The sequence below is a fragment of the Miscanthus floridulus genome, chromosome 17 (genome assembly GCF_019320115.1).
Source record: "Miscanthus floridulus cultivar M001 chromosome 17, ASM1932011v1, whole genome shotgun sequence".
Lineage (NCBI taxonomy): Eukaryota > Viridiplantae > Streptophyta > Magnoliopsida > Poales > Poaceae > Miscanthus > Miscanthus floridulus.
The window spans coordinates 7396982-7424880 of NC_089596.1; the positions used below are offsets into that span (position 1 = coordinate 7396982).

General features: G+C 45.8%; 2 protein-coding genes across 3 annotated transcripts; one reads left to right on the forward strand and one right to left on the reverse strand.

Moving 5' to 3' along the window:
* The first annotated feature begins 1179 nt into the window (after window positions 1-1179).
* On the forward strand, window positions 1180-5392 carry LOC136517947 (soluble inorganic pyrophosphatase 4-like). 2 transcript variants are annotated; one of them, XM_066511605.1, is made up of 8 exons: window positions 1180-1376; window positions 3376-3514; window positions 3606-3634; window positions 3896-3961; window positions 4062-4169; window positions 4400-4586; window positions 4859-4940; window positions 5059-5392. In XM_066511605.1, the coding sequence occupies exons 2-8, from the start codon at window positions 3385-3387 to the stop codon at window positions 5099-5101; spliced, it is 645 nt and encodes a 214-aa protein (XP_066367702.1). In that variant the 5' UTR covers window positions 1180-1376; window positions 3376-3384; the 3' UTR covers window positions 5102-5392. The 2 variants fall into 2 exon arrangements, with proteins under 2 accessions (XP_066367702.1, XP_066367701.1); XM_066511604.1 differs by having other exon boundaries at window positions 1181-1372.
* A 677-nt stretch (window positions 5393-6069) lies between these two features.
* Window positions 6070-6846, reverse strand: LOC136517949 (probable histone H2A.5). The gene has a single exon (XM_066511606.1). It carries the CDS (start codon window positions 6756-6758, stop codon window positions 6297-6299), a length of 462 nt encoding a protein of 153 aa, XP_066367703.1. The 5' UTR covers window positions 6759-6846; the 3' UTR covers window positions 6070-6296.
* Between the last annotated feature and the right edge of the window lie 21053 nt (window positions 6847-27899).

Below are 27899 nucleotides of genomic sequence, written 5' to 3' on the forward strand. Positions count from 1 at the left end.
CTCGCTGTGGAAGCAAGCTACAGCCAGCCACTACTAGTAGTAGTAGTAGTAGTAGTAGGAAGAAACGACGGGAGGATGAATTGGAGGCGGTCGTCGTTGGCGCTGCCCTTGTCACCCGGGTGAAGGTGAGGCACAGCACGCAGCTGCTGGTCCTGGTCGCGCCTCCACCGGCTACGACCGCCTCCTGTACCGTGCGGCTCACCAACGGCGGCGTTGCATTGCCCTGCACCACCGACCACCGACACCCCCCCACCGGGTTGCTTGCAGATCAGCAGATTGCAATTGGCCGCCCGTCGCCGCCGCGACGCAGCAGCTAGCAGATGGAGCTGCACCGTTCGTTCCTCTTGTTCTGTTGACACGCCAACGCCACCTCTCCGCCTGCCTCATGCTTATTGTGGTCACAATATAATAGAAATCCACTGGAATAATAAATTGTTGAAAAGAGAAAAAAAATTGGTGCATAAAAAACGCGTCACTTGTTCGGTTCAGGCGTCAGCTGCTGGTGCACTGCGGCGGTGCCGCGGACGGGCGGGGCAGGGCAGGCGTCGCGTCGCTTCCACGCCAGCCAAGCATGAAGCATCCAATCCACACCCACACCGCACCTTCGAATCGGATTCCGCCCGCGCCCGGCCATGCATATTCCTCCTGCGCGGAGGCAGCAACTAATTGGTTATTATTTAATTCCTTTTATTAAAAAAACAAGAAAAGAAAAAACCACACCGACACAGGCCCACCCCCGTCTGATCATGGATCAGAAAGCGGACCCCCACCAGCCGCTCGCTGGAGTGCACCACCGCCACGTGGATGAGGACCGGAGAACGCGCGCGCCTCCGTTCCGCCGGCCGGGCACCGGTGGGTGGAAATCACAGAAACACCCTCGGCTTCCGCCCTTGTTCACTCGCTGCGTGCTTGGCGGGACATTCCAGGTCCAGGGGCACGCATGCAATTACAGGGAAAAAAAATTGGGGTGCTGGGGGCTTCTTTGAGATGACTGCCTGCCTGAGCAGAGCACCACCAGACCAGAGGAGCAGCTGCTTCTGCTTAACGATATTAAAAAAAAAAGAAATTGCAAGCAAGCGTTCCTTTAAATAAACGCGGAAAAGCGATGGAGGGTGGGCCCACCGAACCCACCCAGGAAGCGGGAAGTACTACTCCTTCCTCCGTCCATTCCACCGTCTCTGATCTCTCTCTCCGTCGGTCCTCGTCCGCCAGGCCTCCTCCGTCCTCTGCTCCGCCGCTTTAAAACCAGACCGCGCGGCTCCGCCCACTCCATCCCGACTCCGTCGCGTGCCTTGCCTTCTAGGGTTTCCTTCCCCGTCGGCGCCTCCTCCCGCTCCCCAGATTTGGATCTAAGCCGCCGCCGCCGCCCCAGGTGCGTATGTACCACGTCTTCCCTCCTCCCTCTTCTTCAGTTCAGTTCCTCGCCGCCCCGCCCCCAAGCAGCTTGCTGCTGCTGCTGCGTCGTAGATCGATCCCCCGTATCGTTCCGCTTCGCCTCGACGATTAGCCTAGCGCTCCCGCTTCGTGGGTGCAGGGATGGGATGGCTGCCCGCGCGTGCCGTTGCTTCCGGAGTTCCGGTTCGGAACGGGGAATGCCTGTTTTCCATTTGGATTCGTTCATTCATTCATTCGTCCCCTTTCTCGCCAGCAACCGCGAGGGTTTCGCTTCCTCTTCGCTCCAAATACGTTCATTCATTCATTCATCCCCTTTCTCGCCAGCAACCGCGAGGCTGATTCAGCCTGTTCGCTTGTTGCTCAGTTTTCTGGCCGAGAAAAGGTGAGAGTATGCTGCTCAGTTTTTTTTCCCCCGGGGGATTTCCCTCCCAAACTCAAACGACCTTCTTGTTCTTGCATACTCTCACCTTCTCAGTCTCTCTCTCTTTTTTTTTAAAAAAAACATGACATAGCAAAAGTATTTCAGATCGCGTGCCTGTGCATCAAGGACGACGCTCGCCGCTCTGATTACTTGCCGTGTCCTGGCGCCATGTCAACAATACGCGTGCGCGATTCAAGCCCTGTTTAACGCCTGCCAGCCTGCCCTGCCACCAATTTCCTCCATTCATGACATTCATACCATAAGAGTACTACTCCGATCCTTGATTTAATTTAGTTTTTGTTTCCGCAATTTTCCACGCCATCTACGGAACTTTACAGCTCCGGATCTCGACTTGACCACCCTCAACCAGGCGACTTGTTCGTTACACGGCTACTCCTCTGCAATTGGCACCATTAGTCCCCTGCGATAAAAACCATTAGTCCTCTGCAATAGGCAAATTGCCTCCGCGCGCCATCTCTCTGCACCTGCACCTGCATGTATTAATAGACTGCGGTGTACACGCCAGGCACTATTTCACAGCTCATACGTTCTGTCGCTAGTCCAGATATCGCATCATGTATAATGGCTCTGTTTCTCTGTGCTGCCGTGGCGTATATAAGGTATCTGGCGCTGCATGTATTACAGGCTCCTTTTTATATATAGATTACCCAGTACAACTTACACGCCCGCAACACGCACGCACACTCACCCCTATGAACACACATACCTCTACGAGCACCTTCGAAGGACTGAGTCGACAGATCTCGAGATTCATGAAGTCACCACAGGCGTCTCGTCGTCGACGGGGACGTCGCCTACCACTAAAAGCATAGCGCCAATAAATCTTGAAAAAATCTATGAAAATGCGAGCACCCGTGTAAGTCGAGGACTTGAATCCGGGCGGGCAAGTTTCACCACAAGAAACCCAACCAACTGATCTATGATCAGTTCGCTATTACAGGCTCCCTTGTTAGCTATCATCATGCTTTTCAGTTTGCTACCAGATCGTTTGTGCATGATCAATGATGATCATGCTTTACGCGTGCTCCTGTGATACTTAATATCCAAAAGAAAGAAAAAACTTGTTGTATATTGCATATAATATCTAAGGCGTCCCAGAAGTGTTGAGCATGATGAGTTGGTCTGTCTATGCGACTTTATCGTAGTTATTATTTAAACCAGACAAGATAGATAGTGGCATCCATGCTGACAAAAGTAACCTGGTAACCCAGTAATCTTCATTTTCCCCTGCCTTCTTTCTCAAAACTATTACCTTCCATTTAGTTTCAGGATTGCTCCTGATCCGTGAAGGCTGTGACCCCCCCTCCTATTAGGTAGCCTAACAATGTCGTTTTCGTTTGGTATATTTATAACAAAGAAACACAGATCAAAGCTTCCGAGTATAGTCAGTGTTGGACCATGTCCTCAGCATGGACCGTGTTACCACACGCTGTCAATGTTGGACTCTGTCATGAGTTTACAATGTTTTGCTCTTCCTTCTCCTGGAAGACCAAATCAAATCAACTTAACAGGAGGCCTTGTATTGTAATCCTTGGCAGGTTGTCTTGATGGCGCCCGCTGTGGAAGCCGTGAATGAGACAGGCTCGTTCCAAAAGGTTCCTGCCTTGAACGAAAGGATACTATCAACCATGTCCAGGAGATCTGTTGCTGCCCACCCTTGGCATGATCTGGAGATAGGTATTGTACTCACTCGTCTTGACAAATGGCCAGCCATCGATTTCTGCTATTTGCATTGACAACTTACGTCCTTCATCTTCAATTCATGCAGGTCCTGGCGCTCCAACCATATTCAACTGCGTAAGGCCACCCTATCATGCTTCCACTGATTGACCTGTCTTCTTGTTACTTGAGATCATTGTATAATTCTTGTGATATGTTCATGTTAAAAGCATACTGCATTTTCTTTTCTCGGATTAAAAAAAAAATCTCCCTGGACTCTCAAACAAATGCCTATGAACTGTTTGTGTCATCCATGTTCCTCTGCCGCTTGGCACTTTCTGATGCATGCTCAAATGTTTAAGAAAGACTAATAGAATTGACTTCAATTTCCTATGTCAGGTCATTGAGATACCCAGGGGCAGCAAGGTTAAATATGAACTTGACAAGAAAACTGGACTGATCAAGGTAAAGCAATGCTGTTTACCCCAGAGTCTTATTGCAAAGCTATATTTCTTGCTAGTTCTAATATTTCCTGTTTTCCATTTCAATGTGTGTGCATGTGCAGGTGGACCGTGTCCTGTATTCATCAGTTGTTTACCCTCACAACTATGGATTCATTCCTCGCACACTTTGTGAAGACAGTGATCCTTTGGATGTACTGGTTATAATGCAGGTATGCTTCTTCTTTTTTGTATCATTGAATCACAAAATGGTATACCAGTGATGGTCTGAGCAGTCTTAGGTATAAGTTGAGCTAATTTTCAAATCTCGCCATTTTCCAATTCTGCATATGGTTGAGAACATGTCTATAAACCGTTACTTCCATGCATGCAGGAGCCAGTCATTTTCCATTCTCCCTATAGTTGAGAACATGTCCATGAACTGTTACTTCTGTGCATGCAGGAGCCAGTTATCCCAGGCTGTTTCCTACGTGCAAAGGCCATCGGTGTTATGCCCATGATTGATCAAGGAGAGGCAGACGACAAGATCATTGCAGTGTGCGCTGATGATCCTGAGTACAGGCATTACAACGATATCAAGGACCTCCCACCTCACCGCTTGGCTGAAATCAGGCGCTTCTTTGAGGACTGTATCCTCTTATGATTCATCAGTATTTAGTCCTGCTAGCCTAGTACTACATAAAGTGATTAATGTTTTTCTCATGCTTAATAAATTCTTCTAACTTGTCTACAAGATACTACTTTGCAAAGTTCCCTAAACTTGACCTGATCATTACAGCCTCTGCCAATTTTAGAAGAAAAAAATACTTGTCATGTGTTGACTATCTTAAGACGATGCAAAATGTTACAATGTTTGCCTCCTGTTAGATTGAATGGTTTCTTTAACCCGGACATTCATCAGACAAGAAGAATGAGAACAAGGAGGTTGCTGTGAACGACTTTCTGCCTGCAACTGAAGCTTATGAAGTCATACAGCACTCTATGTAAGTTGACTGATTGCAACTCTTCAGTCCTGATCATCAGCGTAGCCGTGATTTGTTTTAAGACATGTCCTTTCGACCTTCAAGCTAACCACCCAACATTTGTAATGTTCTTACACAGGGATCTGTATGCTACCTACATCGTTGAGGGGCTGAGGAGGTAGGCTGCTGGTGGCCGGGAAGGTGAAGGATGTTGACGAAAAACTGGGAGACCGTTTACCACATGGAACGAGTATTGTTATTTTGTATGTGTCGTGTATACTGCTAGTAGTAAACCCTAATCAAAAACCGAAATCCCCAGGGGAGTCTGGTTGTAGCTGAAGCTAGTAACACAAGGTTGGCTAAATATTCTTTTCTGGCCTGTGTGCCAATATATGTTTGACATGTTGTACTTCATTGGCATCGTAATATCCATTCGCTTTTGTGATATATAATTCATCGGTGGTGATTGAATTTGTTCTCTTCTATCTATGATTTGAAATACGGTGACAATGTGCCTCTGTACAAAGTTGCAAAGGCGTGAACGTTTTTGTTTGTTACTCTGTAATTTTGGCAAACAAAGGGCTGGATTGCCGGAACACTTAAGTGATGAAATCATGAGCAGATTACACAGAATTAGTCTTGTTCATTCTATAGTCTGTCTTGGAACCGTTGGTCGAATTTTGTTCACAATTCCACCAACAGCAAATTGGTTGCATATTTGAAGTTCTGAACCCTCAACTCAATCAACTGGACACAGATCTTGTTGAACTACCAATTCAACTCAATCAACTGGACACAGGCCTTGTTGAACTACCAAAATTTGTCAGGAATGGACATCCACTTCAGACTCGGATTCAATGTTCGACTCCCCATTTCAGCCACGCCAACACGGCATCACGGCAAACATCAAATTTTGAATTTCATTGAAACAATAGAATCCCAGTCTGAATGTATCTGTCGACCTACCAATTTCGTCAGGAATGTACTCGACCCCTCATCTGAAACCAATTCATCGCCACTCCATTTGGTCATGCTACTACCATCACGGTTGAATGCAAACCATGATAGGATAGAGCCATTTGGAACCAGAGACAAACTTGAGGGGAAAATAGATTCGCAAATTGATGGATGCAATCCAGAAACACATGAATGCAAACCATCAAAGAAAGCAAGGCACTTCCTCTTGTTTTCATTAAATCTTAGATAACATGGAGATCCGACCATCAACCTCCGCTAGAACTGACTTAGATCGGTCGAGGCACAAGACACATGAGGCGACGCATCACTACAAACACACAGAGACGCAAGAACAGCAAAAGGCATCCACAACCACTCAGTCAAGCTGAGATCAGGATCAGATGAGACGAGGCAGGCACACTACTTCTTGGGCGACTTGGCGGCGGCCTTCTTGGGCGACTTGGTAGCGGTCTCGGCCTTCTCGGCGGCCTTCTTGGGGAGGAGGACGGAGTGGATGTTGGGGAGCACGCCGCCGTGCGCGATGGTGACGCCCCCCAGCAGCTTGCCGAGCTCCTCGTCGTTGCGGATGGCGAGGAGGACGTGGCGCGGGATGATGCGGTTCTTCTTGTTGTCCCGCGCCGCGTTGCCCGCCAGCTCCAGGACCTCGGCGGCGAGGTACTCGAGGACGGCGGCGAGGTAGACGGGCGCGCCCGTGCCCACGCGCTGCGCATACCGCCCTTTCTTCAGGTACCGCCCGATGCGGCTCACGGGGAACTGCAGCCCGGCCTTGACGGACCGCGACACCGGCTTCTTCTTCGGCCCGCCGCCGCCCAGCTTCCGCCCCGCCGCCGCCTTCTTCACCTTCGTGCCGCCGCCGTCCATCTCGCGAGTCGCGGGTGTTGACTGTTGAGAGGGAAATGGGATTTGGAGGGAAGTGATGATTTGGGGTTGGAGGACGCGGGGGATTTTGGGGTGGTTTCGGCGCGGCTTTTATAGCGGCGGTGATGGGATGGGGAGCCGATCCGCGTGACGTGGGCTGAGCGCCGTTGGATTTGCGGGGAAGCGGACCGCTGCGATTTGTTTCGGAGGACGCGATCCGTGGGAGGGGGCGGCGGGCCAATCAGGAGCGAGAGATTCACAGGTGTGTTTGTTGGGCCCGTGGGAATGGTCGATGCGGTGCGCCTCCGTTGAGGTCGCACTCTTGCCATTTGGCGCATCATCAGGCACGGCAAAACGCTGAGATTTGAATTTTTATTGATGTATTTTGTATATTTTTTGTATTTCAAAATGAAAGTTACATATATGCTATACATTAACCGGTTGTTTTGGAAGTTCGGATTCTGAGCCGTATGATTGGTGAGGCCGACGGCGCGGAGGCCGTCCAGGATGGTCGGGACGTCCGGGGTCTTGTTTAGACTAGGGTTAGAAATTAGTATTTGGCACTGTAGTATTTTTGTTTGTATTTGACAATTATTGTTTAATCATGGTCTAACTAGGCTCAAAAGATTCGTCTCGTAATTTACAATCAAACTGTGTAATTTGTTATTTTTTTTATCTACATTTAATATTCCATGTATATGTTTAAAGATTTGATGTGATGGAGAGAAAACAAAAAAACTTATCGGAACAGTGTTTTTCTCTCACAACAATTCAGCCGGAACAGTATTTTCAGTCAGTTTCAGCCAAAATTCAGACGAGCGAACGGGCCTAAACGAGGCCCGGGAGCGTCGCCCCGCAGATCTGCTAGTTCTGCCGCTGCGACATGGCCAACGCGTGACACAGGTCGACAAGCAGCCGGCACAGAACGCCTCACGGGTATACAGGAATCTTTGGTGCCGTCTCACCAGCGTGGTAAAGGCCACAGCGGCTTCATCACCGTGCATGCACGCCGCCAGCCTATCACCTTCTCCGCTGCTCAGCATCCATGCGCCAAGTTGAACAGCTAGTACGCCTCGAAGACGCTGGCCAGGTACAGCGTCTGCTCGCTCGTCGTCACGCCGTTGGGCAGCTTCAGCCGCATCATGAACCGCCCGAGGCTGCTGGTTTCTCTTTATTAAAAGACAGTTTCCGGTCATCTGAACTGTTTTGGTTAATGGTTGTTTGAACCTGAATTAGAAGACATTTTTTTATCTGAGCTGTTTATTTAATGGATGTTTGAACCTAAATTTCTATATTATTGTAATATTTAAACTGCTACTTTGTTTTTATATATTTATATATAGTTTTTTCGTTATTGTTTATGTATATATATGCTTTCCCATGTTGTCAATGTCATTGAGGCAGCTATTCTTTATGTTTTCTGTTTGTTTAATTTTTTACATATTGTCATGCTTACAGCTGTTCGATTTTGTAAAGTTAAGTTTGTATGTACAAAATCCTTTTTTACTATAATTTTTGTGGCTCTGATCCCTATTAGGTGTGTAGGATCTCTGGTATATCTAGAGGGGGTGAATAGGTCTGTAAAAATTTAACTCAAACCAAAGTCAAATTCACCCGCGACACTGCCGCTTTGTGAGCGCGGCACTACCGCACCTGCAGAAGAGATTAGTTCATAGTTTAAAATCTACCCAACGAAATTTAGATCGGGTATATTTCTTAGCTTCCTGTAGGGTAGTAGATCACATATCGACAGCTGAAAGTGGTGGAAACACCACACACACAAGTAGATCGACCTCAATCCTAGAAATCACCTCAACAACAACAAGAACACAAATATAACAACACAAGCACAAGATGACACAAGGATTTATCTCGTGGTTCAGCTCGTCACTAAGGCTTACCTAAGTCCACGTTATTGAGGTATACCACTAAAGCTTAGGGATTTACAACCCTACCTCGTTCTTAAGTCAAGAGAGTGAACTCTTGAGATGATGGGTGATTTTACTCGCTACAATAGGTGGTTACAAACCTCCCGGGACTGCCACACAAGTTGGCGAGCTCCACAGGCGACGCTCTAGTTCATAAGATAAAATTTAGTAAGTGGTTTGAATGGATTTATGTCTTGTGAAAGTATTCAAATGAGTTAATTTCAAGTTTGATTTATATTTGATGAAGTATAGCTCAAGTGATTGAAATATGTCCTATATTGAAAATCTGAGTAAGCTGTGATCTTAGCCATGTTTGAGAAATCAAAACTTATTGGATTGGCATGAAAATTGGTGTACATGCTCTAGATTTATGGTATAAGATGCTGTAAAATTTTCATGAGAATTGGATAAGAAATGCTTCGGCTTTGGAGTAGATCTTGTCAGCTATAGTGTAGCTGTTTTCAGCATGTAGCAGTGGTGGAAGAATTGATATATGGCAGCAATATAGAAGTCAAATGAAGCTCAATTTTTTACAGTTGCTAGATAACTTAGTAAAGAACATCTCTACCAAATTTCATGGTATTTGGATTTGTACTTTGGGAGATATGTTTATTTATTTAAAGGGTACAAAATCTGTCAGAAAAGTGATAAATATTGGATTGATCAAGAGTCACTTTGATTGAAAGGTCCTCAAGTTGGAAACATGTTTACAAGTGTTTAAGGTATCTAAGTTTGGTTTTGAGATGATCAAAAAGCATGACAAGAAAAGAGTACAAGGCCATTTGATTATGGAGTGTACTTTGCATATATTTGGTACTCAAATTGGAAGATCAAGATCAAACTCAAGATGAAGTTGAAGGTTAAGTTCGAGTGACTATTGAAAATCATTTGGTAGAAAGAAAATGACTTAAAGAAGAAATCAAGGTTACTCATCAAGTTAAGTCCATCACTTGGATCAATCAATCAAGTCATTTCAAGTGAGTATCAAGAATGATTCTTGGAGAAAGGTCATTTCTCTCTAGTGTAGGGGCTTGCCGCCTATGTGTAGGTAAACCAAGTATGGTACTTGGAAGGCTAACATGGAAGTGGTGATCCAAGGAACATTTGAGATGCTTAGTTGAAGAAATCAAAAGGGTTGATCAAGAAAAGCAAGCAACACCCAAAAGAGAGCTAATCATAATATTTCAAGTGGTATTCTCAAATTGATACTCTCATACAAGCAAAGATCAAAAGATAAAGCAAGTCAACCACAACAAGAAAGTGAACTTGATCATAAGTGGTATTCATTTCATATGGGTGAAGAATGAAATTTAATATAGTATCTATTGGTCTTCACCAAGCTTATAATTGGACTTCACATTGCTATTGGAGTAATAAATTGGAATCTATGTGACTATCCTCTACTCCAATATAGCAAAGGTATCATTGTAATGTGCATGATCATTTTATCCCTTACTAGTATGCGGTTAGTGCATATAGTACATGATTCATAGGATCATGCATAATAATGAAATGCTTAAATTCATAGCCTACCACTATTATTTGAATGATTATTTGATCTAGTGGTTAGTACATGAATTTGTTCATGAGCTATTGAACCCAAGTACTTGACTCAATTTGGATTGCTAACAAGTGACAAGTACAACATTGGCAAGATAACCCTTGCAAGAGGTGTGAAGAAGCTTGTTATTGGTTCAAACCGGACTTAGAAGCTTAGGCAAATCAATTTAGTTCAAGTCAATCATAGAAGCTCATGATAGTGATAAGAGTACAAGCACAAGACAACAATACAAATGGATATCTAGTTTATTTGTTTCAAGTGGTATCTAGACTCAAGTATTTCATCAAGAATCTATAAATTATGACTAGATCAACTCACAAGTGATATCCTATAAGTGGTACTCATAAAGATAGAAAATGTTCAAAAAATGGTTCTTATTGATAAATCCAAAAAGTGGTTCCATACTAGAAGATTCTTTCAAATGGTATTCACTTCATACAAGTGGTATCGTATCTATACATAGTATCAATCATGCAAGACGATAGTTCCACAAGTGATCCTCAACTTTAAGTGATCATCAAATGAAGAATGCATCCCTCAACTACAAGAGCTCAAGTGTATCAAATGGATAACCCATGCTATCACATCGGGGAAGATGTCACACAAATTGGTATCAAGTCAAAGATCCTATGTGTGGTATCTTAAGAAGCCTTACACAAGATACAAGTGGTATGAGTTACAAGTGGTATCTACAAGTGGTGTCATTCCAACAATCAAGTGATGTCCATAAAAAATGTAAGATTCAAGCCTCAACCATCTACCCCAAACGTATACCTTTGCATCAATGAGAAGCTCACCTTTTATGGAAATTGATGACAAAGGGGGAGAGATTGTACAAAAATATGAAAGCTTTGAGATTGAGATTGTACAAGGGGGAGAGATAAGATATAAAAACTCAAAGAAGTAGAGGTTGAACATAGACATGGACAAAGAGGGAGCAATATTGAAGAAAAGAGTTGAATCAAAATTCTTGGACAAGAGAAGCACACAAGTAGGGGGAGCAAGCTCATGAACTTTGATTGATTGCATTTGATATGTGCATATTCATGTGCTTGCTTGCATTGCATAAGCTTTCAAATTCAATATGCATGCTTGTGTGGTGTATGCTAGTTGTAGAACTTGAATGGTGATTTGATAACTAGCATGCATAGGATGATAGCTAGACACTTGGTATGCTTTTCAAAGTAATGCTAGTACATTGCTTCTAATGTTGATCTCATGAGGTATCTAGTGCTTTTATGTCCAAGTGATACCTTGTTAACCATGGTGCTAAGGATGAACTTAAAGGTGCAACTCCGATTGGTACACGCTTCAAAGGTTTATTCTGTACACCTTAGCATCATTTTGTAGTAATTACTCTCCCACACTTTTAATCTATGCATATGTGCGACCTTCAAATCAAACACTCTAGCACATATGTAGGGAGAACTAATACTACCATTTCGGGTTTGTGGTACTTGTCCAAAATCATTTTTATATGGTAAAATTGCTTGGGCAAGCAATATGAATCCAAAAGAGCTTAATTTCTATATCTTTGTAGAGTTGTCATCAATTACTAAAAAGGGAGAGATTGAAAGGTCCTTGTGTGATTTTGGTAATTGAGTGACAACCCTAGGTGGACTAATTGTGTTTATGTGAGATACACAGGTAATTAGTCCACAGGTACATGTGTGTGAGCAACATATGCCATGAAGGTGAAAATGGCTTAGAGATGTTGCAAAGCTCACACATGTGAAGATGAAGGAGCTCATTACACATAAGATATGACATTGAGTCATATGATCAAGGTGGAAAAGATTAAGATAAAACTTGGCTTAATGGACCGGTTGCAAGCGTGAAGGACAAGTCGGAGGCTTTGGAGCAATGGACCGCGTGGCGGTGAAGCTTGAGCAAGACTTGGCACCGATGGACGAAGGCAACGGTGAAAAGCAAGTGAAGTCAAGATCGATAAACCAATATGATCATGTGATGATATGAAGTGGATCATATCATTGTTGATTGTGTTGGTGCATGTGTTGCATCAACATTGGAGGAGATGGAATGGAATGCGCAAGGCAAAGGTATAACCTAGGGCATTTCATTTCACCGATCATAGGTGTGTAGAGAAGTTTATGACCGGGTTTAGGATAGATGGCCGTACTATCAAGAGGGGCAAACTTGTTTGCATATCGGTCATCTAGTGCCACTCGAGTGATCTAACTTTGCATTGTCGCTAGGATCGAGTGGCGTGGCAAGTTGAGTGGCTAACACCCTTGAAAATGTTTGTGAAAATATACTAACGCATGTGCACAAGGTGATACACTTGGTGGTTGGCACATTTGAGCAAGGGTGAAGAAGATAGAGTTGAAAACGAGTTAGTCGCGCTGGTTATAGAGTGACCGGACGCGTCCAGTATTTGGCGACATACTTAGCGACCGGACGCGTCCGATGTGAATCAGCAAAATTAGTGTTCGGTGGAACAGCTGATCAGACGCTGGTAGCGTCTGGTCCGGTGTGACCGGACGCGTCCGATCGTCCGTGGGTGCTTACTGTACTCGACCGAACGCCGAGGCTCAGCATCCGGTCAGCTTCTAACAGTCGTGTCCGATCGGCCCTAGAGGCTTACTGGACTCGACCGGACACAACGGCTGAGCATCCGATCATTTCGTGCTGAGCGTCCGGTCGTCTTGTCAGAGAGCCGTTGGAGGCAACGGTAGGACACATGGCTGTCTGGCAGCAACCGAACACGTCCGGTATAGCGACCGGACACGTCCGATATTCACGATCGGTGCGTCCGATGCAGCGTCTAGTGCAGCGTCCGGTCAACCCGAAAAACGCCCAGTGAAGGGGTAATGGCTCTATTTGTCCGTGGGGTTATAAATAGGAGTTGTGGTCGGCCTTTGGCCAAGAGCTTTGAAGAGCTGAGCACACTAGAGCCTTGGTGGCTTGTGTAGTAGTGTTTAGGAGCCCTCCATCTCACATATACTTGGTAGTGATCATTCGATTGTATAAGAGAGCGATTCTAGTGCGATTGCATCGTGAGGTTGCATCGAGTGACACTATGTGATCGAGTTGCAAGCCGGTGGTGCTTGTTACTCTTGGAGGTTGCCACCTCCTAGATGGCTCGGTGGTGGTCTCCGTCAAAGCCCGCAAGAAGCTTGTGCGGTGCTCCGGAGAAGAGCTTTGTGAGGGGCATTGTGCTCGCCCCGCGGGAGCCGCGAAAAGTAACTTTAGTAAAGCATGTCATTGAGCTACCCTCACTTTCGGGGTAGGTTCTTGTGGTGCCCGACGTGCGGGCTTGGCAGGTGATGCCAATTAGCCACCAAACCACCAAGTGAGCGGTCGACACAACGATACTAGCGTGTTGGCAAACACGTGAACCTCGGGAGAAAAATCACCGTGTCAACCTTGTTCTTCCCGTTGGTTTGCATCCTCGTTACACAAGCTTATAATTACTTTTATATACATTGTGCTTGTGTAGTTGCTCTTGTAATTAGTTAGCTTATGTAGCTTACTAGTTACCTTCTTGCTTATGTAGCATAGAAGTAGCTCCCTTACGTGGCTAATTTGGTTTGTGTAACCTTATTAGTCACATTACTTAGTTTGTGTAGCTAAGTAATTGCGCTATCTAATTTGGCATTGGTTGCCTTGTTATTGAGCATTGCTAGTAAGCTTAGGTGGCTTTGTGCTTTTGCTTACTAGCTTGTGTAGGAGCTCTCTTGTTGCTTAAAGTACTAGTGGCATAGGTTTGGACGACCTTGCTCCTAGAATTGGTTAGGTGAGCTCTAGCTAGCCCGGCACCTTTGTTGCTTGATTAATATCTTTGGAAGGTGCTAGTGAACATAGATAGAGGGATATAGTCTTGGCTAGACTGATCATTTTAATTCCGCACTTGTTTCGGTTAGCCGACACGATTAATTTTAGAAAAGACTATTCACCCCCTCTCTAGTCCGCCATCTCGACCTTACAGGCGAGCACAATGCCCCTCACAAAGCTCTTCTCCAGAGCATCGCACAAGCTTCTTGCGGGCTTCGACGGAGACCACCATCAAGCCGTCTAGGAGGTGGCAACCTCCAAGAGTAACAAGCACCACCGGCTTGCAACTCGATCACCTAGTGCCACTCGATGCAACCTCACGATGCAATCGCACTAGAATCGCTCTCTCACACAATCGAATAATCACTATAAAGCATATGTGAGATGGAGGGCTCCCAAGCACTCTGAATCATGGACACAAAGTCCCCCAAGGTGCTAAACTCTAGCCATGACTGAGATCCCCCTTCTATTTATAGCCCCACGGGCTAAACTAGCCGTTACCCCTTCACTGGGCAAAACTCGGGATGACCGGACGCTCTGATCGTATCAACCGGACGCACCCTATCAGCGTTCGGTCAACGGATGGCTATCACATCATCCCTGGCTTTAAATATTGAGCGCCCAATCTCAATGGTTAAGTTGCGACCGGACGCAGCACAGTGTATGACCGGACGTAGGACCCCAGCGTCCGGTCACTTCCAGTAAGGTTCCACTCGTGACCGGACACGTCCGATCACCCTCGACCGGACTCGCCCAGCGTCCAATCACTCACTGTCTCCTCTATGCATCGCCACACCAGCACGATCGGACGCACCTAGCCAGTGCTCGGTCACTTTCAACACCAGCGTCTGGTCGAAGACCGACGCCTGCACGTTCTCTGCTGTCACTGACCGGATGCAGGACCCCAGCGTCCGGTCACTGCGTGACTAGCGTCTGGTGCAGTCTGTGAAACCCTATATTTTCTATATAGGGCGTCGGTGGCACCGTCGGACTGTCCGCACTCTACGGGCGAACACTCCACCGGTGGAGTTTCGAACCTTTCTCGCCTCCGTTCCATCGTCGAGTTGATCCACATCAACTCCAACTTCATCTCCTTTGTAAATATGCCAACTCCACCAAGTGTACACCACCATGTGTATGTGTGTTAGCATTTTCACAATCATTTTCCAAAGGATTAGCCACTCAACTTGCCACGCTACTCAATCCTAGCGATGATGCAAAGTTAGATCACTCGAGTGGCACTAGAAGATCGATATGCAAACAAGTTTGCCTCTCTTGATAGTACGACCATCTATCCTAAACCTGGTCATCAACTTCTTTACACACCTATGATCGGTGAAATGAAATACCCTGGATTATACCTTTGTCTTGAGTATTCCATTCTATCTCCTCCAATATCAATGCAACACATGCACCAACACGATCAACAATGATATGATCCACTTCATACCATCACGTGATCATATTGGTTCATCGATTTTGACTTCACTTGTTTTTCACCGTTGCCTTCGTCCATCGACGCCAAGTCTTGCGTAAGCTTCACTGCCACGCGGTCCATCGCTCCAAAGCCTTCAACTTGCACTTCACGCTTGCAACCAGTCCATGAAGCCAAGTCATGTCTTGATCTTCTCCACCTTGATCACATGACTCAATATCATGTCTCATATGCAATGAGCTCCTTCATCATCACATGTGTGAGCTTTGCAATATCTCCGCGCTATTTTCACCTTCATGGCATATGTTGCTCACACACATGTACATGTGGACTAATCACCTATGTATCTCACATAAATACAATTAGTCCACCTAGGTTGTCACTCAATTACCAAAACCACACAAGAACCTTTCACTTTCCTTCTCACTCTCATAAGCACTTTATCTTTTAAGACCTCCCTGCCTCTAGGTCTATCCTTGAACCATAAGTACCTTAGTCCACCTTATCTCTCTACCCAATATTTACACCCACTCATATCGCTCTATGCAGGAACAAACATAGTGGTCAGGACGCCATACCATCATGATGCCCCAGGCCATATATGGTCAACATGTAAGGCATGCACCATTAATTAAGACTTATATTTTGGTTACCCATATCTATTGATGGTTATCCCCAGGCCATATGGTCAACATGTAAGGCATGCACCATTAATTCAGACTTCTGTTTTGGTTACCCATATCTATTGACGGTTAACATAGTGGCAGTGACGGAGGGAGGGGGCACGGGGGGCCTGACACCCCCTAACGTGCTACTAGTCTTCTATTATATAGTTAATACTCCGTATATCCATGTATGTAATTGATGTTTGGCTCCTCCCATTCATTAATCATTCCAAATGTTAAGTATGTACTGTGTATTTGAGGCCCAATAAGAAGCAGCCCAATTACACAAACATGCAATTGCTGCTGTTCCCTTCATCGGTTCTGAATACAAAGCGTCGAGCCTTCCTGGCTTCCTTCGTTTCTCGCCTCTTCGGTTGTTCGTCTTCTCTTCTGCTTTCCAGTTTAGGGTTTTGAATACAAAGCGTCGAGCCTTCATGCCTTCCTTCGTTTCTCGCCTCTTCGATTGTTCATCTTCTCTTCTGCTTCACTAGTTCTTGGACATCGCCACACTAGTACTGTCGGAGTGGAAGGCCGGACGTGAGACGCCACGCCGTGCCGCCACCGCTGTCCCAAATTGACACCACCGGGCGCTGGCTGCTGACCTGCCATCCAAATTGCGTCTTGTGGGCTGTAGGTGTCCATCAGGTGGTGAAGCCACCAGAAGCAGCAGTTAATTCGTAATCCATAATCATCCAATGGTATTCTTTTATCTAGCAATTAACAGTCACTGATACTCTTTTATCAAATTGCCTGTGATCTTTCATGCGCCAATAAATCTATGAATAAGTTCCACTGCATCTCCATATAATCATGTACACACAGGTTCAAGTATATATGTAAATAGGTTCATGCCCGTGCGTTGCTACGGGACAGCTAAACTTTTATACTAAAAACACATGGATCGCACGATAAGATAACAATACTGTAAAAGTATATGACCGACGTTAAAGTGACATTTAATCCAAAAAGCTAAGTTCGTGAAATTTACACAGTTACAGAGAGCATGGCGTCGCAGGCTCATAAATTCTACTATGTAGATCTTTCCGTGATACGGCTAAGATCATTTTTTATACCGGCAGGAAGAGATTTCTGATATCTATTTCTTTCGTGCGCCAACAAATCCATGAATAAGTTCCACCACATCTCCATACCATCCTGTACACGACGCTCGCAAGCGAGTTAGCCACAACTTATGTAATTATTAGTTTTATAATTAGCTTATACTTAGTCCTCCTAATTGATATCTAAAAATTCAATGTGACAGAGACAAAAGTTTAGTCCTGGGATCCAAACATTCCTTAACTCTTGACTCCTCCTGGCTGCTCACTTACACCACCATGCCTATGTGTCTGCACGTATATACTCTAATGCTAGAACGTCTAAGATGGTCTTTATTGTCCACCCTTTGAAAATATCATAACTTTAAGGTTGTCACTTGTGTATGCTGTAGGATTGGGATACTTTGCACTGATCCATGAGGGTGTCCATGAGAGTCGAAATTTTTGATGCTATTATGATGTCTAAGCTTACCAATCAGATAGAGACGAACTTGATTGTTAAAATATTTTCAACACTGCTTTCGTATACTCTCTCTGTCCCAAAATAGAATTCATTCTCGCTTCCCGAAAAGTTAACTTTTTTTTAACTTCGACCAATTATATATAAAATAATATTAATATTTCTAATACATAATTAGTATCATTATATAGACCATTGAATATATTTTCATAATAAACTTATTTGGAGATATAAATATTGCACGTATTTTTTTATAAACATAATCAAAGTTGAGAAAGTTTGACCTGCACACATCCTATAATGACTTATATTTTGGGGCAGAGGAAATATATACTAATGGGAGTAGTCAATTAGAAGTCGTGATGAACACAACAATACTTTCATATTATGCTAATTGAAGCACGAAGAAACGCAGGGGAATGGACCTATATACGAATGGTGGCAATATTCGTTTAGAAAATGGTAGAAGGTTTACCAGTCTCACCAAGTATAACATGTACATCTTTTATTTGCCACCACTAATGTTCTCAAGGAGCATCCACTTTTTAATTTCAGGTCTACATGCTGAAAACACTAAAATTAAGGGCCAACCTCATTGAGTCATCTTGCTTGATCGTTGTCAATTGTTTCCTTCCATGCATGATTATTGTTTCTTTCCATATATGTGGCCTCGAGTGATCGATTTGTTTCTTTCAAAGCAGGCGGAGATCACAGGGATGACAGTTTCTTTTTCTATCGCGCGGGGTATCGCGTGGCCGGAAGGGAGGAGTATTGCTTGATCTTTGCCAATTGTTTCCTTCAATGCATGATTATTGTTTTTTCTTCTATGCATGTGGCCTCAGGTGATCGATTTGTTTCCTTCAAAGCAGACGGGGATCGCAGGGATGACATTTTCTTTTTTTATCGCGCGAGGTATCGCATGGCTGGAAGGGAGGAACAACAAAAAAAAAAAGTCGCACAAAAAATAGTCTTACTTTTAGTCTTTTTTTGTTGCAGGAGATACTTATATACAGTATACTTGCAGCTTTGTTGCCTGGTCTTGTACTCTTGTAAGGAGCGGCTATGGTCCGACCAGGGTGGCGCCCCCGCGTCGCGCCGACCAGGTTTCCCACCTTCTAGCACGCTTTTTCTTGGGCCTATTCCGATTCTGTTTTCCTCGCATGGGCCTGGTTCTGTGCCGCGCGCCCCCTATAGCTTCCCGCATGTTTGTTCTGTGGGCTGGCCTGTTTCGGTTCAGTGCGCGCCCCTGAAGGCTTCTCGAGCTTCAGTCTGCTTCCCTTTCCCGCCCTTACTCCGCTCCGTTTTCTCGTCTCCAGAAAAAAGAAAATACTTCTCTTCCCCAGGAAAAAGAAAATATTACTGGGAGGTGTTTTGAAGAGTCGAACACGCAACCTATGGTTTATGAGGATGTTTCTCATCCACTACTACACCAGTAGATGATTTGGGTTAAACATAAAATATTCCTCCCATATCAAAGGATTAAAGTCCAAGAAAAAAATATTTAGCCTCACTAGAATAATATTCTAGACCAAAAATATGTCATGAAATATGAAAAAACTATGTATTAGTAAATATAAACAAGAAAAGAGGAGAAGACACATGAAAAAAAGCCATATAAGACCTTGTTTGAATGTTATCGAATTCAGCTCTATTCAAATGTGTTGAAGTAGATTGGAGTGAAATTTAGTTCAAATTCCACCCCCAATCCACACTAACACATGTAGATTGATACGAATCCAACTACATCCAAACAAGGTATAAGAATAAAAATAAAATCAAAATAAAAAAAGAAAGAATTAAACAAAAGAGAAAATAATAATCAAATGTAAATAAATAGAAGGAAAATAAAATATAAAATGAAACAATACATGAAAAAGAATATAATAAAAGCACATAAAACATCACGTGGATATACTAGAATAATCTAAAATAAATCATAGAACATCTCACGAATATTAGATTCCATCCCGCGGCCTAGCCCAGCTCACGCGACCCCCACCAGGGAATAAAGATGGCAACAGATATATACCCGACAGATATGTCTATCCTATACCCGCACGTGCTAGGAAAAATTCTACCCGTCGGGTTACCCTTATCCGTGCACGGGTATAGAAGTTCACCCGTACCAGCGCCCCGCGTGGGTAAGGCTACCCGACGGGTAACCCGTAGCCGGATGATACACTCGCAAAGACTAAACAAAATCATAAAATTGCACAGCAATCAAAAACGAAAAAGGTTGCGTAATGACATAACTCTCAGATTTCAAAGCTGAACGCAATCACATTTCAATGTTCGCTAAAAAATCATAAAAATGAAGCAAGGTGGCAACATCGGTGTGCAGCAATCACGATAGCTGAGAAGAATAGAAGATGCGGACTGCAGCATGCGGCAGGTCTGCGCGGACAAATCGAAGAAGTTCCTTGCCGACGACGCGTGAGACTGCAGCTTGGGGCAGGTCTGTGTGCGGACTGCAGCATGGGGAAGCTCCTTCACCGACCACAAGGTCAAGGACGACGCAGGAGGTGGCTGCGGAGCTGTTCTCTGAGGCCAGATCGGAGAAGCTGCAGCTTCCTCACCTGGGGATGAGTCGGGATGGCTGCTCCCTACGGCCCCACCAGCGCCATGGAAGCAAAGCAAGCAGGCGTTGAGGTGCTGATCTGGTGGTGGGCACCGGTGACCGGTCAGTGTTGCGTGCAGCTGTGTCCTGTGCGGCTGTGCGGCGTGCGGCGTGCGGCGGCTGAGGGAGGGAGAGATTAGAATGGGGCCAGGGTTATAGGATGAGCCAACCAATATGCTCCGTCCGTTCACAAAGGAATGCAATTCTTATTCTCGCTTCCTGAAAAATCAACAGTTTAAACTTTAACCAAAATTATATAAAAAAATAATAATATTCCTAACACAAAATTAGTATCATTAGATTAGTCATAAAATACATTTTCATAATAAATTTATTTAAAAACATAAATATTAATATCATTTGCTATAAACTTAGTTAAATTTGAGCTACTTCGATCAACACGAATCCTTTAGTTGCATTGTTTTCTAGACGGAGAGAGTATATAAGTAGATTTTAGTTGGGCTGGCCCAAAAACTCACGTTGTATGGGCCAAATTCAGTAGGATTGCTACCGGTATATGCGGGTATTTATTACCCGCGGGTAGACGAGTATTTATTACCCACGAGTGTACACCCACACCTGCACTCACGTACCTGATGGGTAGAGGATTCCTCCCAGTAACATACCTAAAGTAGAAAAATTCATCAATACCCGTCTTTTTATCGGGTAAAACCCCTTAGATACTTAGGTTTCGGGTGCCCATCGCCGTCTTTACCGGCAAGCTTCTAGCACGGGACCGCGCCTGCTCACGTTGCCCTGTGTCGGCCCAGCTTGTGCGGGCGATGCGTTATGAGGAGGCCGTCTTTACCGGCAAGCTTCTAGCACGGGACCGCCTGCTCACGTTGCCCTGTGTCGGCCCAGCTTGTGCGGGCGATGCGTTATGAGGAGTTTCCGCGTGCCCTCCTGTTCCTGCCCAGCGGGGGATTTCCTGTATTCTAGATAGAAGGAAGAAAATAAATAGTAAAGGAAAAGGAAACAGGAACCGAAATAAATGTGTAGGATATGTTGACCACAAGACCTACGTATGACCTAATAAAGTTATTCTCCACCACCACACCACCAGATAAATATTTTGTCTAGATTATAAAAAAATATTTTATTAAATCGTATCAGACCAATAAAGTCAAAGGAAAAAGCATTATACTCTCAATAGACAAGGCCCCGTTCGGCTTATCCTATGTTCGGTTTGTTCGACTTCTTTTTTCAGCCGGAATAATATTTTTCTCTCACAATAATTCAACCAGAAAAGTGTTTTTCCGCCAGTTTCAACTAAAATTCTACCAGCCGAACGGACCCAAAATATATCATAGAAAAACTGATGAAATACAAAAAAAAGAATGTAATAGAGAAAACAAATATATATATATATATATATATATATATATATATATATATATATATATATATATATATATATAAAACAACAACATAGCCTTTCAGCCCTAAATAAATTGGGATATGCTAAAGTTAAAATCCAACCAGAGTCCCAAGTCACGGTTCAAACACTTCAATACCTGCTTTCTAAGTACTCATATTCAAACATAGATCTCTAAGCCAACATTCTGCTCCATACAACATAGTCGTTCTAATCGCCGTTCTATAGAACTTGCCTTTTATCTTTTATGGTATCATTTTATCACAGATGAAAGGATCAAAATGCCCAAGAGGGGGGTGAATTGGGCTAATTCTAAATTTTCTTACAATAATCAAATCCTACGGATAGCCCAATTAACCCCTTTTGCCTAGAAAAGTGTTTCTATCAAAACTAACGCACAACGGACTTACAACATATGTTCTAAACTTACTCTAGCATGCAATTCTATGGATGTAAAAACAAGTATTGAATTTCTCAAAGTAAATACTCAAAGTAAATGCTCAAAGTAAATAGAGAGAGAGGAACGCGACGATGTTTTGCCGAGGTATCGGAGAGTCGCCACTCCCCACTAGTCCTCGTTGGAGCACCCGCGCAAGGGTGTAGCTCCCCCTTGATCCGCGCAAGGATCAAGTGCTCTCTACGGGTTGATTCTTCGACACTCCGTCACGGCGAATCACCCAAAGCCGCTCACAACTTGAGTTGGGTCACCCACAAGCTCCGCCGGGTGATCACCAAGCTTCCAATCACCACCAAGCCGTCTAGGTGATGGCGATCATCAAGAGTAACAAGCACGAACTCTCACTTAACCACGCGAAGCCTAATGAGAAGATGGATGCACACTTTGCTACTCTTGATTCACTAATGAGGCTACTCTCTTGGATTCTTAATTCTCAATCACCTCACTAGGACCTTGCTCTTCTTGGCACTCACAAACGTGTTTCTCAGCTGTTGGAATGAGCAAAAGTAACTCCACACACGAGTGGAGCTTCTATTTATAAGGCAGCCTGAAAAACGAACCGTTATGAGCTTCTGTGGGGTGACCAGACGCTCCGGTCATATTGACCGGACGCTCCGATCAGTTCAACCCGTGAACCAGCAAAAATGAGTTGACCGGACGCTGGCAGGGTCCGGTCACCACTGACCGGACGCGTTCGGTCATATGAAACCCTCACTGGATGCTTACTAGACTCGACCGGACGCTGAACCCTCAGGGTCCGGTCACAGATTCCCTTCTCTGGAACCTTACTGGAGTCGACCGGACGCTAACTCTCAGCGTCCGGTCACTTGACCTCTCCAGCGTCCGGTCGCACCGAACGCTGTCTCTTGATCAAATGAACTGACCGGACCCTGCGGCCAGCGTCCGGTCGCACCGGAGCGAGCGTTCGGTCAACATTTGACCCTCCATTCACTTCCAACTCTCGAACATATGTGAATGAAGTTTGCTCCAAAGGATCTTAGGCATTCATAGGAGCTACCTAGAGCTAGTTTTAACAAGTGTGCACCACACCTAACTCACTAGACTCAACTAGGTCAAGCTACCCATTCATACCCCCCTTAATAGTACGGCCAAAGGAAAAACAAAGTCCTAAACTACTCTAAGTGTCTCTCCAACTCCAATCGACACTTAGAACTAGTCATCCTTAACCTTGTTGTCCATCCTTTGAAAACCGAAACAATTTCCATAGTAGGGGCATGACCACCTCGATTGCCTAATCGATCTCCATTACCATGACCTAACTTAATTGCCTCTGCAAAACACACGTTAGTCATAGTAATATTGTATTGTCATTAATCACCGAAATCCAACTAGGGGCCTAGATGCTTTCAATCTCCCCCTTTTTGGTGATTGATGACAATACCACCTCGAGTATGTGAAAGAGTGAGGTTTTTGACGGGCTTGGTTCATATAAGCTTTTGTCAATAAGAACAAAAGAGTTAGGTAAGCTTATATGACCCAAGCCAACACAATATACTCAAAGGATATGAATTAAGCATGAGTACAAATAACAAAGCTCATTTGCATCGGAGTATAAACGCAGAAGCAAAGGCAAATGAGCATCACACAAGTGATATGACACATAAATAATGCAAAGTAGAGAACACACATGTCATATATCACAATCACGTAGATATCACTATCACATAGATATAAAAGTATGCATGAAAGTAGACACACGAATGCATAAGTAATAGTGTATCACACAAATAAAACTCCAAATATATATAATAAGCTAATACTATATAACTAGCTCCCCCTAAATGTCGCTCCCCCTGAGTCTACATACTCGAACCCTTCTCCCCCTTTGGTGTCAAACACCAAAACCTAAGGGTCGGTCGGTGGGGCTGCAGCGGACGAGCCAGGCGCTGAAGTACGTGGAGAAAGATGAAATTGGGTGCCATCATCATCTGACCCGGAGCTCTGAACTGACTGACCCTCTGTGGCAGGAAGTGTCTCTAAAGCGGTCTGGGTCTGAGCTGGGACAGGTGCTGCCTGTGATGCTGCTAGGACGTCTGTCGTAGGATCTGATGAGGCGATAGATGAGGGGAGCCTCTGAGTAGTCACTGCGACTGGGGCTACTGTAGAAGGACCGGCAGTATGCATATGAGGAGGTGTAGGCATGCCGGTCAACTCGCTGAAGGATGCTCCAAGACTTCTAGAGATTGACGTGTCAGGCACGAATAGCGAGGGTGACTGCTCAGGTGAGAAGCCTGTGTGATATGGAGTGAACTGTGGGGCAACCACTGGTGAGGACAACCACTAGGACACCTAAACTATGGGTGAAGCAAATGGAGCTAGAGGCTGTCCCTAACTCTGAAGCCCACTGGGCTGTACTGCTGGAGTCATCGAAGTGGTGGCAGGCGGAGCAAGCTGGGGCGAAAGCTATGGCTATGGAGCCCCAAGTGCTGTGACGACATGCTGCATAAATCCCATGAGCTGCTGCTGCATAAGTAACTGCTGGTGCTGAAGGAGCTGCTGCTGCCGCTGGAACTCATCCTGACGAGCCTGAAACTATGCAAAGTTGGCAGCTGTCTCCTGAGCCTATCGAGCCTGCTCCCGCTGCATCCGCTCAAGAATGGCAATCAATGCGGGGTTCGTCTACGGTGCGGGTGGGGCTGAGCTAGAACTGCCGGCCTCTACATCATGTCTGTGTGGAGGCATCTGAGGAATCGGCTGATAGTCATCATCTGAATATCACTGGACTCGGTCATCCCCTGCTGTGCCTCAAGCGGCTCCTCCTCGGTAGCGGCTATGCCTCTAATGATCTCGTCCTACTGAGCTGCTGACTCGGGAACATCTGGACGACGACTGGGCTGAGCGGGTGCCTGTGGAGTGCTGTGTCTGATCCTCTATGCCATGTTATATGCTAGAAACTCTGTGGTGGCACCTATGTACTCTACAACCATCTCAGGGGTCCGAACCTGCACTGACTGAAGCATCAGGAAAGTGATCCAATGTGCATACAGAAGCTGCCTATGACCCTTGAAGCCCTCAGCAATAGTATCCTCCATCTCTGACAGAAGGAGGTCCCAAATGTCGAACACGGTCTGCTGCATCAGGGCATTGAGGAGCTAGAGCTGTAAGCGAGTCAGACCCTCCCTGTATCCCAACATGGGAAGCAGTGTCCTCTTGATAATGGCCTCTAGCACTTGCGCTGTAGGAGTCAGGTCACTGGGGTTCCTACTCGACCCCTCACCAAAAGGCTCCTTGAAACAATGTCGCACCAGATCTGTAGAGGGTACCATCCCTCCAAGAGGACGCCTGGGAGGCTCCTGCTGTCCATAGCATACCTCATGCAATTTGACAGGCTGATCCTGTAGCCTCAGTATCTCCCGGGCCCTGAAACTCATCACCCTGTAATCTCTGCCGTTGAATGCAAAGTGAATGAAGTTGTGATGCGGATCAACATAGAGTGAAGCATAAAATTGCCAGACCCAAGATGGTACATATACTCCTGTCCGGCCAATTAGATCTGTGAGCCCCGGCAAATATGACAAGTAGGGGCGGATATGCTCTCCGGCTGCTGCCACAATAGACTCTAAACTGCAGACTCTCTGAGATCTAAACACTGCCCCACTGTTCAGATATGCGTTGTAGAAGTCTTCCTAGAGCGGTGTATAGAACCCCTCTGCTGCTCTCTCATCCCTCCTCGGAGGGAACCACGCATCGAACTCAACAAACCTCAGCTGGCAAACCTGTCTGGTTATGGCGGCCCTCAAGTCAAGGTGTACCACTGGAGGCGGATCCTGTGGTCTGGGCGGAGGGCGTGAACCCCTACGCTGTGTAGCTGGCCTCGCTGGAACTGTAGCACTGGTACGACCAGAGTGGCGAAGCTGGGGTGCCGGCTAGGTCTCATCGGCCTGCTGGCCCTCCTGAGTCTCCTGAGCTGGCTGAGGCTCTACTGGTGGGGGTTGCTACTGGGGCTCCCCTGAGGTCGAGGCTCCTCAAGAGCCAGTCAACATCCTACCATCATGATAGTCCCAGGTGGACCACCATGACGACGCTCAGCCTCCTCAACTGCTGCCCTCTGAGCTGGTGTGAGCTGTGGATCTACTATGACAACACCACTGTGAGCGCCTCCTCTCTCGGCACACTCTGCGGCCTCTGCAACAGCTACTGCTCTCGCTGTCTCTGCGTTGAGGTACTTGCGCTTCTTGGATGTCACCTGCTTCGTTGCCTTGCCTTTCGATCCTGCAGGCTAGTGAGGCGGGGGCCTCCGATCATCATCTCCCAGACCACCACCAACGTTCTTGGTGCGAGCCATCTGATCTGTCAAGAAGATGAACTACCGCTGACAACAATCAACTGTCAAACTGACACTTCCAAGGCTTGGCCTCGATCTATACTCGCGAGCTTGGCTCCGAGTTGTCTGACAACTGCCACAAGAACCTCAATGGCACCGACTCGCTGCACGATAGAATAGATGGATATACAAATAAATACAATATATCTAATAGATGCGAAAACCTAGGAAGCAAGCAATGTAGGTACAAAGTTGAGACGACGGGCAAGCTACCTGACGATCAGCGATCCGGGAAAAGAAAAGACGTCGCGCGGGAAACCTCAGAACCAGCTAGGGTTAGGGTAGATCGAAAGCCCTGAATGATTTGAAATCAGTGCATTGCAATTTGATCTAGGTCACAAGCAAATCAAGATTGGAACAATGGTCTGACCTTACCAATCGAGGAGGTAGGGCTAGGGCTTGAATGGCGCTTGTTGGAGCTGCACGCTAATTGGAGGCGCCGGACTCATGGGCTTGACTCCAGCGATGCTGACTCGCGAGAGGCGCGCGGTGGCTTGGGCGCGCGGCTGCGGTGGCGTGGTGGCTTGGGCGTGGGAGGCGTGGAGGAGCTGCGCGGGACAGCACGACGATTGCGGTGGTGTGCAGTCACGGGAGGCGCGGAGGCGCGCGGCTACGGTTGACTGGCGGCGCGCGGAGCAGGACGGCGGCGTTGGCACGGGAGGCACGTAGTGAGCTGGCGGCGGCTCGGGCTAGGGCAAGGCGACTATGGAGATTAGGGTTAGGCGCTGCTGGCTGAGATCGAAGATACGGATGGTTAAAAGGAGATCCCACGCATAACGGAGAAGGAAACAGGGAAAGAGTTCAGAAACCGCACGTTCTCTATTGACCGGACGCTCCGGTGGTAGCGACCGGACGCTACCACCCAGCGTCCGGTCAATTCCAAAGAGGTCCAATTCCTCTGGAATCGCGACCGGACGCGTCCAGTGGTCCATGACCGGACGCAGGCAGGGTCCGGTCAGCTCAGCCTGATTCTCCTTCAAACGACCGGACGTTGGATCCCGCAGCGTCCGGTCACTCCTTCAGCAGCAGTTCACCTCTTGTGAACTGACCGGACGCTGGACAGCAGCGTCCGGTGCAGCGTCCGGTGCACCTTTTCTAGCAAATCTTCAAAGTTCCTTCGCGCTGCCTATTCCTAATCAAGTCCCAACTTGAATAAGATCCAAATAAACACCAATTGAGACTAATATGAGTGACCTCTCTCAAACCCTCATATTTTTCAAAATATTTTGCCTTAGGCTATAATTCTTTTTAAGAAAATAGGCAATAAGAGGACAAATGGAACAAAACGACAAAACAACATCCATATATATGCAATACTATGTAAGTAAATCTAGTTGCTTGTCAAGTTTGATCCAAGGTTAAGCTTCTTCACACGTTTTTCGGCGGTTATCTTAACCATGTTAGACAAGCCCTATATGCATTGCCAAAAATTAAACATGTTGTATATT